The sequence below is a fragment of the Wasmannia auropunctata genome, unplaced genomic scaffold (assembly GCF_000956235.1).
Source record: "Wasmannia auropunctata unplaced genomic scaffold, wasmannia.A_1.0 LD336057.1, whole genome shotgun sequence".
Lineage (NCBI taxonomy): Eukaryota > Metazoa > Arthropoda > Insecta > Hymenoptera > Formicidae > Wasmannia > Wasmannia auropunctata.
Window position 1 is genome coordinate 984,886 of NW_012026833.1, and position 18,385 is coordinate 1,003,270.

Genomic DNA, 18,385 nt, shown 5'->3' on the forward strand with positions numbered 1-18,385 from the left:
CAGGCTCGCCCCCGGGACGATTTAATTCCATCTCGCGCTCAGCGTGTTTCGTTTAATCGAGGAGCGTTCTTTTTTACGTATCGCCCCGTCCTCGTCCCTGACAAATGTCGGCCGTAGTCTCTTAGTTACGGGAGAAACGACAAATTTCAAAAGGGAGTGCTAAGTATCAGAGAGATGGGCCTGGGGAAAAAGCCCGTCGCCCGTGAACGATGGGCCGGGAATGTAGGAGGAGTCCCTGGTGATTCAATTCGATACAATCGGGAGTAGATCTCCACGCTTCCGTAATATATTGCATTCGTGACCCTATGTCGCGACACCCTCCACCCCGTGCCATTCGTCACCTCGTTAACACGCGCGATTTTGTAATCAAACATTTCCATAGCAGCCGATCAGTAATTCGGTGATTAATACGATAATTATTCGCTCCCGAATGATATACAGATTTATGCCACAAACTTGATTCATCTACCAATGTCAATTTTTTAATCTTCCCCCCCGACGTCCTTTTTTAATCAATGACAAACACCGTGAGACTGCACGATTTCACGTTAGCGTTATTATTCGGCTGTTCCCGGAAGGATTCGCGATTATTATTCTAAATATAGTATAGAAATTCAAATTTGTTAAAGGATAAGTTTGTTTGTTTGTTTGAGAAAATTGACGAGAACGCTTGGTTTATTTAAAAGATAAAGTCTATACACATTAAATGTTTTAATCCGCGCGCCTGCAATTCTAAGATAAAATATATCACAAATATAACAAAGTATGATACTATCATAATTCAAATTAATTTGACTACTCTGATCTTTTTAATGTTTTAATCTGCCTGCAAGGCTAAGATAAAAAATGTCACAAATAACAAAGTATTATCATAATTCAAATTAATTTGACCGCTCTGATCTTTTTTATTGCCTATACAATATTAATGATTGCATCTGTCTGAGGTCCGCGTTGAAACGCGTTTCTGTAATACATGCCGAAGACATGTGGAACTTTTTTCGTTCAAATCCATCGTGACTCCAGTATTGGCCATCATCGTTCGAACCTGGCTTATCGCGTCTAGAGTGGGAAACCCTCTTGGGTATCACAGAAATTGCGATATTACCGCGACTTCTTTCGCGTACGAATACGAATGCGTATACAAACACGGAGTGCCATGCGGCACTCAACATTCGCTCGCACGTTCTCTCTCTCCCTCTCCCCCCCCCCTCTCTCTCTCTCTCTCTCTCTCTCTCGCTCTCTCTATTCACGATATTTACATCGGCGTCCGTGGTACATCCGAGCGAGGTAAATTTGGGTGCAACAACCCGAAGTTATTATCGTGTCGGCTGAGCGTTGATCCCCATTTTTCAAAGTACCTACAGAGCTCGCCCGACCCCTCACGGCCTTTCAAAGGCTTCCCGAGGCTTAACGAGGGTAAAAGGTAAAATAAACAAGCCCGCGCAAAAGCCAGGTTCTCTCTCTTTTTCTCTCTCTGTCTCTTTCTCTCTCTCTCTCTCTCTCTCTCTTCTTTTTTTCTCTCTGTCTTTGTGTTAAACGCACTGGCGTATGCGTCGATACCGATACCTGCCTGCCTATCTAGCATACAGGGCGCATGTGCATCCGTGTGACGAGCATGAAGGCACTTAGCTGATTGCCCGGAAATTGATCAGGAAAATTGGACGAACGAGTGGTGGAACGAGAGTCACAAGCGATCTTTTTTTTTTGTTGCCGGAAAACACATTTTGCTATGATTTTTTCGGCGTAGCGCAGAGAAACGTCGCGTTGTTATTCGATGCATTTGCGTCTATGGCGACTATTTTCGCATTTTCACATTGAAAAACAATGTTCTTCGTTTTTTACGCGTCGAAAAACCGGTTTGCACTGTTTTCTTAACAATTCTACGAATGCGTTTCATAAATGTTGAGAATTGCAACTGTACGCGTATTCTAAACGTTTCTAAATATATAAAATTTAACGAAATCATAGAATTATAATAGGTTTAAATTTATAGATTTTGTTTGCTCTCTCATTTTAATAGATATTCTTACATGAAAAGTAACTTTTTAGAGTAGTCATGAAGACTCGAGAACACGGCTTTAAGCTAGCATTAAGCAACCCTCTCTGACCAATTCATATCTACTTATCTACGGGATCGGCGAAAGCGGATTTCGCGGTATCAGAAAAATTGGCGCGCACGAGTCACGGGGTTTCCAGTTTAATTCTCATATCCCTTTTTTCTTTCCCGGTATACCTACATACCCCGTGGCGTCTCGGCATGCGTTCATCCTATTTTACGGTAGCGCATTCAGCTGCGCGCCTTCTTATTGCGTTCGCGGCCTGTCGATCTGCGTTTCGAATAAAATGTCAGAGCCAGAAACGATTTTTTTCCTTCTCTCGTTCACTCTTCCTCTCTTTCTCCCTCTCTCTCTCTCTCTCTCTCTCTCTCTGCGTTTTAAACCAAAAGGGGGCATGCGTATATACGAACGGAAAGAGGATTTTCGGCGGAGAGGTGAAAGGGAGAGGGGGCGAGAAAGACAGCAAATCAGATTTACCGTCTGGGAAAATGTTGTACCGGATTAGGTTCCTATACTACGCGCCCAGCGGGGAATCCGATTCTCATCGAAAGTGTATTTCGCGGTATCGGTCCGACTCGTCGAATATCCTTCTCGTGAATCCACATGGTGAAGCAGTCACTTTTAATTTTACGTGCAATGCGAGAAACGGAAAGTGCGTTTTCCTATACTTTCGGCGGCTCCTCTCTCTCTCTCTCTCTCTCCCTCCCCCTCCCTTTCTTATAATTTCCACACGCTCCTTTTTTTTAAATTTAATTTCTACTCAATAATTCAAATTGCTAAACTCATATTCTTAGTTATAAATACATTGCAGATATTACAAATAACAACTATTATACATATACTATTTATATTATATACTAATAACAACTACACACTCCTTTTTTTTATTTAATTTCTACTCAATAATTCAAATCCCTAAACTCATGTTCTTAGTTATAAATACATTGCAGATATTACAAATAACAACTATTGGTTACTTGGAAATATCATCGGAAATTGTGAGAGTATACGGAAAGAACAATTTTGCTGAATTCAGATCTGAAAATAATTTTGTGCAAAAGTCAAAGTGATTGCTAAAATATCAAAATGTTTTATAGCGATTCTTATCAGCTTTAACATTCCAACAAATTATTTTGATGATCCAACAAAAAATTATTTTCAGATCTGTTTTTTAGCAAAATTTTTAGACCTTTCAATAAAATCGTTCTTTCCGTGTAATATCAGTGTAAATTTGCGAAGATAAATTGGTAGAATAAAACTCGAACGCCCCGAAACGGCGCGTGTCTGATAAGTGTTCATGGTTTCTAGGTGCCTTTGGCAATAAGACGGATTCCTGCTCTAATGCAGGAACCCTCGGGCCCGGGCTACGGATTAGGGTCATGTTCCGACCACGTCAGCATTTCCGTACATCACGCACACGCCTTAGCGCGCGTCGAAATTCTCGTAAGCCCGCGAGATTGGACCTGATTCGTGGACGATACACGTGTGCCGAAAGTTCCGTTCCTCCGTCCGTGATTTATTTCGCGACGACTATCGTCATCTCCGAATTGAATTCCTCTCGTGACAACTAACGATTACGCCATTCAGTGAACGGCTTCTATTTACAAAACAGTGCACCGGTCTATTTCGTTACATCTGCATTATGATCCCCCGTATAGGAGAGATGCCAGCGACAACGCGTTTTCGTTGAGGACAATCCCATTCTCTCCGTTAATAAAAAGAGACATCCCTCACGGTGCACGAGCGCCATTCACTAGAACCGATTTATCTGCATTCACACCACCTAGAGCCGGCTTTAAACCTTTGTGCACTCATCCACGATAAAATATACACCTATAGGACCGTATAACTAAGGATTTTCCTACCTGAGGCAAAAGCCCGAAACTGCTGTCCCGCCCGTTTTTTTCCTTATATTTGTATTATATTATTTATATTATCCAATTTAGTAATTTTTTTAACTATTAGTGTGTCTGTTGCTTTATAGAGAAATAGTCCTGCGAAATTACAATTAATAATAAATAAGAAGCGACAGACATTATTCTTTCAGCTAGTTATTTAAACACGGACTTCACTCGTGATCCTTCAACCCTGAAGAGTCTATTTTCTTGTTCGCCATCTGACGCCAACCCTTCGCGATCGTTTATCAGTGCCCTTCTGTACTTTCCTAGCGAGTGCCAACTCGAGTGGCACGCTGGCTTCTATGTTCAGCGACGTGTTCACCGGGAGGGCACGAAACATATATCGGGCGCGAGTGCGTGCCGGAAAGTGGGTCGATTGCCAGAGCTCGAGGAAAAACCCCCGGGAGGTGAACGGGGGCGCCATCGAGGGAGGGAAAGTAAATTTCCGCCTCGATTGGCGTCTGCGACGAGTGAATTTCGTTCCCGAAAATCCGGAGGGTTGTATGGCAGCGCGTCCCTATTCCGCGTCCTATTCCCCTCCTCCCCCTCGCACGCTCGCCCCGGAAGCTCCCCTCTCTCTCGTCCGTCCCTTCCTCCCTCCGTCGCTCCTCCCGCGGCGCGCCTTTCATAAGCTGTAATTCATAACCCCACGTTTGACCGCAGCATCCCCCGTGTGTACGTTATTTATTCTGGGTGCAACTCGTATTTTTTCGCCCGTTTTATCGGGTATCTCTCGATTTATGTCCGCCGAACCGCCCGGACCCCCCCTAAATACCGCGTGTGTGTGGGTCCGGCCGTGCCCACGAATTCATTGATATTCCGCGCAGAATCGTCGTCGCGCGCCATTGCAGTGTCGGCCTAATGAATTTAATCGTCGTCGTGCCGATGCCCTCTTACCGGTCGGAACCACTTTGGTTCTTTATTCACCTTCTTCTTTTCCCTCCTTCTCGTCTGCGGTTTCCTCTCTCCTATCCTTCTTCCCCTTAGGTATCTCGTTTTCTTTTCCTCGCCACGACCACCGCGCTTCTTTCCGGCGGACCGTGCCGCGTGTACCGTGTGAATTCTTAAATTTACAATCCGCCGCGAAATTAAATCTGTCCTGCCCGCGCGGTATTCGACATTAAACTTCCGATAAAGAGAACGTTCATCTTTCTACGAGAAATGTTCATTCTTTAAAAGCTAATTGTAAGATTGACGCGTCTAAGATAAAGATCCAAAATTTTGTACGCAAAATTAAATTTAATATACATAATTTATGTTTATTTAAATAAATAAATTATACGCTTACGCAGAATTATAATAAGTTCGCCCTTACTAAACTTGCTTCACATAAGAATTGTTTTCCTAGTTAATCTTTTTTTACACAAATGATATAAACAAAATGACAAAGCAAAAAACAATATTTCAATTTTATTCAATTATACAGTCCTAAGAATCAAAGGTTGTTAAGTTTTATAAAATAGTTCGATCGTAGCATAAGCGACATCGGTTCACGGTTCAGTTTATGATCAAACACAGAAGAGCCGACAATAAGTTTTCCCGAGGAAGACCTATAGAGCGCATCCTGTTTATATACGAACGTTGCGGCGCGAACGAACGGTGTCGCACGACACGCGAAGAAGAAGTGTCCCCTTCAATAGCGTCTTAAAAATACAATCGGTCCGTGATTTCAATCCAGAGTGATTATCTGTCCGACGTGGACGCACAATGCCACCCGTTGCACAAGCGCGCCCGGGGAGCGCGAGCACGGGGGACAGGAACGCGCACCCCAATTTTTTTTCCCAAGTCCGTATTCTCCATATTTTTTCTTTTTTTTTGCGCCTGCACTAAGGCAGGTGGAACCGGCGAAGCGTAACGGGGGAATCCCGGCCCGGGTGCAGCTAATAGCGATTCAGCTATACCTCCGCCTCCCCCGACGAGCCGACGAGAGAATGCATAGTAGATTCTCGGCGTAGGTATAGGTACATCACGCCCGGATGAAGCTTTTCGAAGCCGTCGCACCATACGAACGGGTTTTTAATTTCGGAGCTCCGGCTACGGGGGCGCGCGCGAGCCCGGACCCCCGACGAATAACCGGATATTAAACGTACGTCCGAATGGAAATGGACGGGTTCGATTTATCCCGATTAGATTAACACACTCGAATGTCGGCGCGCGAATTAAACGGTGTACGCTGGCTTGAAACCACGGAACTATACGCCTTTCGATTAAATTAACCTACCCAGATCTTACGACACGATAATAAAAAAAAATAATTATATGTATATGTTATTTAAAAAGTTATTTAAAAAAATTGTCCGCTCTCTAATCTGTTATCGGATATAATCGGTATTTTAAGTAACAATAAATGGAACAAAATTGTCTAGCGGAAAAATCCTGTTTTATTACTTCGTATAAGTTCGGATTTCCCGAATTCTGAAGTCCGAATTCTCGCAATGCGGGAGCCGCTCTTGAGCGCAGATCAATATAAAGACGTGCACGTGGCTACTTCCTGATTTTCTGCGAATCATATCTCGTATATACGATCGTTCATTCAGCTTTAGATTAACGATCTCTCCCTATTCTCGTTAAAGTTATTCGCACCCTAAGGACTATACGGGCACAGGGAAACCAAGTGCGGGGATGTTCGCGTTAACGCGGCTAATTTTCTGCGATCCGTCCGTCCAGCCATTCATCCATCGGACCTGGTATTAACGATGTACCGCACCGTTCGTTGATCGTCTGACCGTTCGCGGTCGGCGATCGATGGTTTGGATTTGGGCCAGGATGACGCGAAGAGTGCCAGGAGAGCTCTCTCGCTCGCGCGGTCATGGCTTTTCGGCGGGCGGGCAGGCAGGCAGGCAGGCAGGCGCAGGCAGGGCAGGCAGGCAGGCAGGATGGCAGAGATTGCCGGAGCGAAATTGAGGTCGTGCCACTGGCCGTAAACCTCTGAAACGCCGCCACCGGCCGCGCCATTCGGTCAATTATTCGCTTCGAATTACGGCCCTCCAATTGCGCGAGAGTTATAAGAGCAGACCGGCTGCTACTTCCATCCCGATATATGTACCGTGCGGCGCGCGGCAAACTACAGTCGATTGGCAGCTCGTTTATGATAACGGCCGGACGACACCCGGCAGTCACGTTTCGATCCCCGCCAATCCCGGATCGCGAGAAAGAATTTTCGTGACCTCCCCTTTCGTCAATATAGAAAATATACAAATACGTTTTGCAACGTAAAAATTGCATCTACGCAAACGCTTCGCTTGAGTTTTTTTGTTACCGTTTGTCGCCTCATTTCTGTTACATAACACGTTAATGCTTCTATATTTCTTTATATGCATTTTGCGCCAACACAGCATCAATACTAAATTGCTGTTAAATATTAAACATCGGTTGATGTGTTTCTTATAAAATCAGATTTCGGGAATAGCGCGATTTTTAGAAAATGTATGCCAAATATCTGACTGCCCGTTTGAAATCAGATCATTACTAAATTACTGATATATCACGATTTTCGATTACTGAAATCACTTTATCCAGTCACCATTTCGTATACTATTCTGTGCTTTCAAATCGAGACGGACGAGTAAGTGCGAGTGAAAATTTCAAAGCGCACAAACTGAAAATACATTCGATCGCGAAAAACGAGCGTCGTCAATGATATATAATTATCGCAGTGAATTTCAAAATAGCATACATAACTCGCCCGTTCTTTACGTCAGTTCTCTATTTCGGGGGCAAATAAACTCAAGCGATATGTCTGCTTGGATAAATCTATCCGTCCTCTACGATGCCTCGATATGAGACATAAATTAGGAGAATAATATATCGTGCAATCGCTGATTGTAGTTAACGTAGGGAATAATCGTATTTGGATGGATGATAAGACGACAAATGGAGCGGCACGCGCTCCGATGCCTGCCGGCCTTACCGCAAGGATGGGAACGAAGCGACTTGCCCGTGTACATACACGACACACGCAAACGTACGGCGTAATGTAAACAATGAGTCGGGCGCCGAACATCGAGGCGCCGCGTGCCACGACACAAAACAGTCACATCTCCGAATAGATTTACGCCGAATGCTCTCTGCGTATGTATATCTCGGGTTACTTTCAACGCACGAAGTAAAGATTATATCCGATACAGTATCGTTTCACTCTCTATTTTATGCTAGTCGTTAGCATTGCCGAAGAGAACTAATTAATTCCGCATATCTAATATAAAATTTTATAATCTCGACCGAGATGCATAATAAAGATATTGCTTGTGAATCGTATATGTATAACACAATGAGAATATAATAACCGCGATTCAACTGCTGCACGTACATACGTATATCGAAATTTTAACTTTGTTACAGATAGATTATTAAATTTTTCTTTTAATGTGAAAATTTGATGGTTGTTTTTAATCGATTAAATAACATTATTAAATATAACGTTTATTTGAAAAATAAAATTCATTATCGTTTTGGTTGAAAAAATGTTCAATATAACTTTTTATTACTTCTTTTAAATTTTCACGTCCCGAGAGAGGGAAGAGGAATGAAACTGCGGGATATTAATAAACGAAGAAAATGAGATTAAAGCGCAGAAAATGTGACAAATTAATTTTGTTTTTTTCTTGATTTATCAAGATCATAATTTTATTTGTCTCAGATCATAAAAAATTGGGAAAAAGCGACATTATTGTGTATATAAATTTGCATATTTTTCTAATCAAAGATAAATTTCATTCCTTAAATGAACATTTAATAATTCTCTTTAAGTAGAATAATATACGATTTTTTAAATTTTATTTCAAAAATGACAAATATATTTTACGCGCGACAATTAAAATTTGCTGTTAGTAATCAATTTGTTAATACGTCAATTATGATAATATTCTAAGAAGAAATGATAGGTCTATAGATGTCGATTCGACGTCTATAAACACCGAATGTCTATAGATATCGAATCGACGTCTACAGACCATTTCTCTCTCCGGGATTTTCATGTAAAATATTAGACGACAAGATCAATTGAGCGATGAAAATCAATGCCTTCTATACTGCGCTATGAAAATAATATGATAAATCAATATGTCTATAAGCAAAGCTTATTCACGAGCTTAATTGAGTGAAGATCTGCACGATATTATTAGTTTACCTTAATTTTTTAAAGCTCGAAAACTATTGTTGTGTCTTTGAAATTTTCAACTTTAATTGAGCTCCAGAAAACGCTTGCAAGTTACGGTGTTATTATGGGACGCGTCTATTTTTACGACTTCGCGTTTGCTGCACGTGATTTTAGCGCGAGACACGACACTTGACAAGACGTATCTCTTGACAGTGCTCAAGATGTGTATATTTTTATTATGACTCTCGGAACATTTTTCTCTTAGAATACTACTCGAATTTCTTTACTTTTATATTACACATATCTGTGATTAATTTTTGTTTACCGACAAATCGCAAAAGTTCCTTTACTTTTTTACTTGCTCTTGCTAAATGCAACATTGTCTTTCAGAACTACTGATTTATTTCGAAATTAAAGAAGCATATAAAGCTGATTGTAATCTCGAAATTGAGCGTCACGTGCGGTTTTACGGTATAACGCGTGGCTTACAGCGACAATCTCGCATCCTGGCTTCGTAGCCGCGCGGATCCGGGATACGGGATACCGGAGATGCGCGTGAATGCGCGTGTGTTCGTTCGAACGCGCGATAGTAGGTAGTGGTGGTGGTGGTTGTGGTGCGATATACGCGCCTGTGTACCCTCCGCAGGAGATCCTGACAGGTCAGGCCCTGGGTACAGCGGCGCGGCGGCTCGCTCGTATATCTCGACCCACGCAGAAACATTCGTTAGTAAGCGATCTCTAAAATGGATACCTTAATGTGGCTTTCGCAAACATTATTACGGCTCCGCAGCGCGGCTCCGCTTTTCCCCAGCTCTCTCGCCCGCGCAAATAGAACTACTTTATTCGCGTCTCTCTTCGCGGCCCGCGCCGCCGCGCACCGCCCGCGCCGCGCCGCCGCTCGACCCCATTTTATCTCGGCTCCAAAGAAGATTCTGCGTCGCATTAACCGATATAAACCACGATGAATATGCTTGGGAATTAGTCACGTGGCGCTCCTCGCGATTCAGTAACCAATCTAAACTGTTCGCGCGGAAGAATTAATTTATGCGAAAGAGGCAGGCCGTGCGGGATGGCAGCGCGGAGATTTGCGAACGGAAAAAAAAAACAGGGGAAACAATTAATGCAGCAACTATTCGCGCAACTGTTACGTTAAATCACGAATATTCGTAATGTTGATGTGCATAACTGTTGCCGGTCAAAATTAAGATGGATCTTTGGATAGATACATCATCGGCGTACTTAAGCGTATACTTAGGATAGGACACGTTTACAATCTGTGTTCCACAAATTTGTACTTTATTTTCTATAAGAAACTTTAAAAGTGTACGCGCGTGCTATCGATATCAGTTTGCTTTCAATTCCGCGGAGTCGATCCGTCATATCGCGACGGCTCGCAGAAAGTTTACAGCGAGCAAACGATGATGGGTAAACGTAGAGCGATGAGATGAAAAGCGATGCGTCAGTTGACTTGGTAAGTTGTAACATAATACAAGATAAGAGATAAGAAAAGCTCGCAGAAAGAGATGCAGGGAGAGATCCCGCAAACATCTGTACGTACGTAGAAACTTTATAGAGAAGTGACTTACGTATGTAGCATTTCGGCGTGCCATCGCGAGAGAGAGACTCCCTGCAAGATCAATTCAATATCCTACAACGCCCAAACAGGAAGAAGCGGCGGGACGAGGGGCGGGAATATCAGTTGACTGAGCTGTAACAGAATGCAAACAGAGATAAGCTAACAATAAGAAAGTGAATCAAACGGATGAAGGGAAGAGAGAGAGAGAGAGAGAGAGAGAGAGAGAGAGAGAGAGAGAGAGAGAGAGAGAGGGACTCTCGGTAGAAATGGTACATATAAAATTCGTAATTGTGACTGCTCTTCTGTGCGGGAGTACCACCTAGGAACGTTCTCGCATACAATTCTGACGCATTATCGCGCATTATCTTCCAAGATTGATCTGCCGTACTACAGCGTTTAAAGAGGAAGAAGCGACGATCATAATGTGGAGCGACGGGACGAGGAACGGCGTGTCAGTTGACTGAGTTGTAACATAATGCAAACAGAGATAAGCCAACGGAGAACTCGGCGGAAAGAGAGAGAGAGAGGGGGGGGGAAGGGACAGAAGGAGAGCGAGTCGACAGTGGCGAGCGGTAGCTGGTCGACTGACAGCGCCCAAAGAATTAGTATCTTGTGTCTGGCGAAGAGCGCTACAAATCATTTGGGGAGGTTGTCAGATATACCTTGAACGCAAGAGCCTCCCTTCCCCTCTCCTCTCTTCTTCTATCTCCTTATATTTCCTTTGTCTCTCTCTCTCTTTCTCTCTCTCTTACGCTTCGCACATTGCGAACGGTCCCGGAACAGGGGCGCTTCACTTCCTCTGCTTCTCTCTTCCGTTCTCTCCCTGCCACTCGTCTGCTCGTGTCACTTTCTCACTCAATACAGAAAGAGCAGGAAGATCAAAGGATGCCGGGCGCCACCGCGCTGCTAATGATATGCGACCCGCTGCTGCCGGTCGACTTGGAAAGTCGAGGAGAGACGCAAGATTCGGGACTCGGGTCCTCGGAACAAACCGCCGCGGAAAGTTCCTTCGACAGTTCCTTCTCGAGGCGCGAGTCGAACTGTCAAATGAGGACCGAAAATGTCGACGATATTTAAATGCAACAGATGCGTCGCGATTCTGTCTTTATATATACTGATATTCTATATAGTCTGTATATACTGATATTTTGGAAGCGAATGGTAAACTTTACACATTCTCTACCTATATATAATAATTTATCGTCCTCGAAAATTCGAGGATATGGATACGCTGTACCTTTCTCCTCCACGATTCCGCCACCCACGCCTCCAATTTCAGGAGACGACAGACGTAAGTAAGACCTTTGCGGTGACGGTACAAGTTCTCGCGTGCCCTCCAGTTTACGTAATTCGGCGTTACAGTTTCCCGCGTCGCGCGCCCCTCGTTGCCGAGGGGTACGGCGAGAGAGTCCACCGTTTCAATCGCTTAGGTTCGTGCGAATTACCGCCGCCGGGCCTTTACGGCACATCAAAGGGACAGGGGACCGTGAAGGCGCGCGCCCCATTCGCTCGCGCGGCGCGGCCGTCTTATAACGTATTCGAATCCCAAGGCATCTCTTCTCTTTTCCCGTCTTCTCCGTAACTCTCCCTCTTTCGCTTTCGCTCTCGTTCGCGCGCCCACCTTCACCCTCTTCGTGCCGTGGAAAAGCGGCTGGTTGCTCCTCCAAGCAGGCATATGGAAGGTGTTTGACGTGCTAGCAATTCGAGGAGAGAATGCGGGACGATTGATCCCTAAAAGCCCCGAGGATAAACTCGCGCGTTTTTTTTTCGCTCGAGAAGAAATATCTCCGGCGAGAGAGGAGAGAGAGAGAGAGCCCCGCGTGCGCGCGCGAATAAAGCGTTTATTCAACCGGAGGTGCGCCATATTGACGTGAAATTTTTCTCTCAACCCTCCGCATGCCGATTATTTGCTTACCTCCCAGCAACGTCTTAATTTATTATAGAATAACACATGCGCGTCGTCAGCGCAGGTGGGCGCAATAAAGTAAAAATATCATCAATAATAAGTAAAACAACATAATCTATCTCAAAATTCTTTTGGGTAAAATATCTTGGTAATAATAAACTCTCACATACATAGACCTGGTTTTTCATTTTCTGGTTTTTAAACTTGTGGTTTAAGTGTACCTTATAATAATGTAAAATTGTGTTTTACTGTCAGTGATTAATTTCATTATGATGGTTTTGTACTGATAATTTTAAAATTACAGCTACAAAACCATTAGTTTAACAATTGACCACAGATATAGCAAAATATGATTTTTACATTATAGATCAAAGTTAAGATTAAGAACAGAAATAACAAATCAGAAAATAAAAGACCGGGCCATAGAGACGCTGAAAATACTTTTGATACATTTTGCTACGCAACAATAGCTCGGTTTGATTACGCACTCAATTAATTATGTGAATCCCCTCCGCTTCTTGTTTCAGGTGGCGATTAAGATAATAGACGTCGAGCAAGGCAAGAAGGACTACGTGATGAAGAACCTGACGAGGGAGGCGAAGGTTCTGTCAATGCTGCAGCATCCGAGCATCGTAAGGCTCTACGAAACTATCCGGGTGAGCGAGAAACGCTTTAGGGTTGCAATCAGTTTAGAGAATTTCGACGATTGATCGAGTCTCTTTACTCTAATTGACCGAGACGAAAGTTTAATCGAGTTCTTAATAACAAAGACGATTCGCCACGGTCGATCAACAAGATTCAGCCGTGTCCATTGTGCCTCTTATATAACGATCTATTCATTACACGTCAAAACGAAACTATGCCATTTCGTCGCGCGTCATCCCTCTCCTAGTGACAGGCACTATCCCCTCGTAGAGATTCTACGCTATTCTATACTCTCTCGGTCACGTCACTCTCACCCGGTACATGACATTCGTCAGAACGCGCCGTGACAAATCGCGAACGTCTTGAAATTTCGGCGACGTCGGGAACCGAAATTTAACGTCATCCGCGAGAAAGAGAAAGAGAGAATGATCCATCTTTCTGGATTTAATTAAACACACCATTTAGCTGAATTTATGAAGCAGCCTGGATGTGTATCAATGTCGAAAAGCCTTCTACCCTTTCACCATTTTGCCTCGCGCGAAACCCCTGGGGGGGGGGAGAGGTGCGAACGAAAAAAAGATTGTTTCTCGTGATCTCAATTTTGCAGTCTATCAGTTTTGTTAGCGATGCAGATAGACTGAAATCGACTGCAGATGGGCCCTGATAGATCCGAAATTTTGTTCCATCACATGTAATATATAGAGACGCGTCGAAATCCATATTTTCGTCCATCACGAAATATAAATGCGTGTGTATATCCCTCGTGACTGCAGCAAGCAGGTCGGGAATTGATTTCGCCGAAATTAAATCGGTTTCAATCCGCGAGTGTAAACTCGGAAATTATTATTTTGAGTTACGATCTCCTTTCCGCGCCGATATATACAGAGGAAGGCCGGGGACCGGTATATACCATTAATGCGTTGCATCGTACGTGACCCGGCTGCCACGGACGCGAGCGTTGACCCAACACACGCGGACCCGCGGACGCACGTGCACGGCGTGTACGTACGCACGCATACGTGCGCACGCACGAAGGTATATATACACGGCGGGGAACACGGGCGCGAGAGGAAAAAAAAGCCCGGGGAGAGGACTCTCTCTCTCTCTCCCCCCCTCTCTCTCTCTCTCTCTATCGTATGCTTGTACGACGTAATTGAATTCATGTGTGGGACGTCGATATCAGAGGCTCTCCCGGCGGCGCAGCATCGCGCACCTCGTTTACTCTGAAAATTTTGTTAGTCCGCGCGCTCGCTCGTCACGATCGAGTTACGAGGACCGAGGGTGTGTACGCGCCGGGAAAGATAAAGTACGTAGGAAAATATGACGGGAACGCACACGGCGCCGCGCGATAGCCCTACCCCGCCGTCGCGTGGGAGGTGGGGGAGGAGACGAGATTCGAGAATTTCGGAGCTCTGCGAGAAATATTTCCGCGCGCGAGATGAACGAGGAGGGCGGGCTGGGGGAGGAGGAGGGAAGGACGGCCTGCCTGTGTGTGTCCGACCGGGCAGCGTGTAAAATTTTTCAAGCCGGATACGTCGTCGAAATCATTTCTCTGCATGTGGCAGCCGATGCACGTCGCGTCTTCCTTTCGGACAGCGACGCGACTAGAAAAATCGTAATTTACGATCAGTCGTTACGGATTCATTTGTAAAGTCCGCGTTCCTCAATTCTTATATATCCGCAAAATTGTTTCAATTTGTCTGGATTGAGTCAAATCAATCCAAACAAATCAGTCCATACACAAATCACTCGGCGGAGTTGTAGCGAGCCAATTTATCCCAATTACACGTATATAGTATCCCTTATTCATGCCAATGTAAAACCGTCCTCTGGGAACGTATGGTTTTTAGCTGCGTCTCGCGATGCAATAACGTGTGTGTGTGTGTGTGTGTGTGTGTGTGTGTGTGTGTGTGTGTAGGAAACGTATTCGAATACTTCAGGGAGCGCGGAGCGTGCAAATGTATATATAAATGCGCCCGAAGAACGATCGTTCCCGCGAGCTTTCATAAATGGACAAACGAGTTTCGCGATCGCACCGTTCGATTCTTCTCTCTCGACGGAAATGATTTTATAGTCCGCAAATGGTACTTATTTTCCGCGCGCGCCCGCGCGTTTATAAAACGCGCGGATAGAGAGGAGTGCGTCTTGTTTTATTTAAGCTATCCCCCCCCCTCCCCATCACCGAGGGGGAAGAGCTATCGGCGATGAGAATGCTCGCACCTGACGGCAAATATGATAATATCGAGACGAAAGATCCCCGCCTCTCTCTCTCTCTCTCTCTCTCTCTCTCTCTCTCTCTCTCTCTCTCTCTCTCGTCGTCGCCAAATTGGCTATATATAACGTCGCCTTATATCTCATTTCCACGTCGTAATCTTTACGACGGCAGGAGGCTCGCCTAGGGTGCCCCGGCATCTACGCGCGATTTCGACTGCCGATTCTTGCTAGATCCTTCGGAGCATCTGCGCCGTGCATGCAGGCCGTAAAGTATAGTCGTTTTCCAGGCGAGTCACTTTCCTTAGGGTCGCCTGCCGGTGACATGGCTTCACGACGACAGGCAGCCTGTTTTCGAACGAGCGACGGCAGCACGCGATCTACGATACTGCCAGGAGTCATTGAATATGCAAATGGCCACTTTTCCTTGGATTAATTATTGATAGAGTATTTTGATGTCGTTGGTAATCAAACGTGCAAATGCTCTACTGTTGTGTGTGTGTGTGTGTGCTGCATCTGCATCCATTTTATGGATAATTTATTCTAATAGAATATAAATTACGCTTAATATAAAAATTCACAATTTATGACTGACGCTATTGAAATTATTTATTTCATATGTACCAATAAATGTTTAAAAGTGTTATTTGTATAAAATGCTCTTAAACATTTAATACATACAAATACACACGTATAAATACGGTGAACGTATAAGAGATATATATTCAAATATGTGATATACGCGAAGTGTGCTGTTATAAAAAAAATGTCAGTTTACGTAAATTTACGGTAGAGCATAACGTAGCAGGGCAACAAAATTTCATATCTCCGCGAGGACAATGTATCGGTGACCATTTTTTGTGTCGTAAAGTTGCAGTTATTGCAGCGCCAGTGTAAACGCTTCCAATACCCGAACGTTTTAGGCAAAACCATGGCGTTTACGGGTTATCGATATTTTCCTGCCTAGTCACTACTAGATGGTTTATTTTATTATCCGTCACAAATATATGCACACACTGCAGCAATTTAAGATTATTGCCCATAAAATTGTATAGAGAAACAGAGCTTATTTACTTAATTTACATCACTTTGTATTAATTGCATTCCTATATAAATTCCTAAATGATACTATTAATCTAATTTCAATTTTCTGCTTAGAAATTAAGATTAAAAAAAAATCTCATCCAAATATCTTATTTCCATTTCGAGGAATATCATTTTCCCTAAATGTTCAATTAAAATTATGTCGATTATTGATTAACACTACCAATTACAATAATGAAGATAAAAAGAGAATATCTTTATTTGAATTATTTATTTGTACGTTAGGGTCGGCCGTTCTGAATCACTCCTCGTGCGTAATAAGAAAGCGCGCGCGCGTGCCTGTCGATTTTTACGAAGATGCATGTCCAGCGGTCAACGCGTTACTCATGCTCGGGATATTGGAGGAAAGCCGCTTTAAGCGCCAATTAAGGTCATTATTGTCGGCCTACGGCGGCCGTAAACGCGCCGCTCGCGCGATTTTATGTCGGTACCGATGTTACGAGCCGACGAATCGCGTAGGACTTTGCCCGTTACCGGCGTACAACGACGCCGACCGTTCCCCCTCGTTCGGGGGAGGAGGGGGGGGGGACGAAATCACTATAAAAATGTACGCGTCGACAACCGCATTTGCTGCGGGGTTATACGAGTTGGAATTGCCTTCTTGGTAGGACTATGATGTCATCCTAGAAAGTACCGCGGAGAGATTCGTCAGGAACAATTTAAGTGACTTTGTAAGTATCAGTATCGTGGAATGTTTCAAACGATTAAGATCAGCCAACACGGCACAAAGCGGATCTTTGTGGTTAATAATAATATTTTTATATATGAATCTTACACAATTCTCAAGCAAACTGCGCGCCGCGTAATCGTAGGTCGTCTTTAAAACGCAGTTCCAAACTGAATGGTACGCCCTTCTGACTGAGGTAATATTTTTCGCAATAAGTTATTTTCGCAGGAGTTAAAAAGATGCTCCGATCAAGAGCATCGAATTATTAGATTGCTTCGGCAGGTTAATTATGAGATTACGTACTATTCAGTTTGGAACTGCGGTTTAAAGACCGACGATTATAACGCGCAATTATAACTTAAATTGAGAATTATAAGATTCATATAAAAAAATATTATTATTAAGCACCAAGATACCCGCTTTGTATAGATGATCTCAATAATTTGAATAAGCTTATTTTCGTCTTGTGTCACAAATAAAACAGCCTCCGAATATCCACGATCAGGAAAACGGTTGCGCGAATGTATTGAGAAAACAATGTATTACGTGGAAAAGTCTGAGTTGCAAAATGTGCGGCGCAACGACAGTCCTTACTTTGTACAGGCAACTTTCCGGGAAAGACGACGATTCCAGCGACCGATGGAAGCGATCCAGAGATTTTGCCAGATCGCAGAATCGACGGATACACGAACGTTAAATTCGCGCTAAGGAAAAGCCCGCTTTAAATTCCACTCGTGAATATAGAATCCTGTGACTGATGCACACCTTTTTGGCACGAGTTGCGAAAGCGATACCGCATGCACGCCATACGCTTCTTGTTTCGCTCGCAAGAAATGACTTCTGCACGCGTTCGGCTCCTTTCCCATCTCCGGCCTTTCCGTTGTGCCCACCCCTCGTTTACATACGCCGAATTTACGTTCCTGTTTTACTCGTACCCGATGATATATCGAGATCGGGTATCTCGCGTTCCGTCCCCTCGACTCCGGCTGATTCGGTTGGCACAAGTCGCCGTATTCTATACAAGTCCCCGTCAAAACGAAACGGCGATTCAAGCCAAGCGAGATACAGAGGCGATGCGCATCTCTCTAGCGAATTGTCTTCGCAAGTTGTCTCCGAACTTCCAGAGATTCTCGTTTAGTTTCTATTGGCCAAGTTTCCATTCGGCCGCCCTTCAGTACGCCGAACAAAATAGCGCGGAATAAAATTTATAAATCAAGCGAAAT

At 44.0% G+C, this 18,385-nt stretch overlaps 1 protein-coding gene across 1 annotated transcript in view; it reads left to right on the forward strand.

Annotated features, from left to right (window-relative positions):
* The window catches only part of LOC105450718 (MAP/microtubule affinity-regulating kinase 3-like), a 198,636-nt gene that overhangs the window by 144,632 nt on the left and 35,619 nt on the right, over positions 1–18,385 (forward strand). The window contains exon 2 of the mRNA XM_011690691.1: positions 13,063–13,191. Within this exon, the coding sequence (XP_011688993.1) occupies positions 13,111–13,191 (81 nt within the window). The 5' untranslated portion in view covers positions 13,063–13,110. The remainder of the gene's footprint in view (positions 1–13,062; positions 13,192–18,385) is intronic.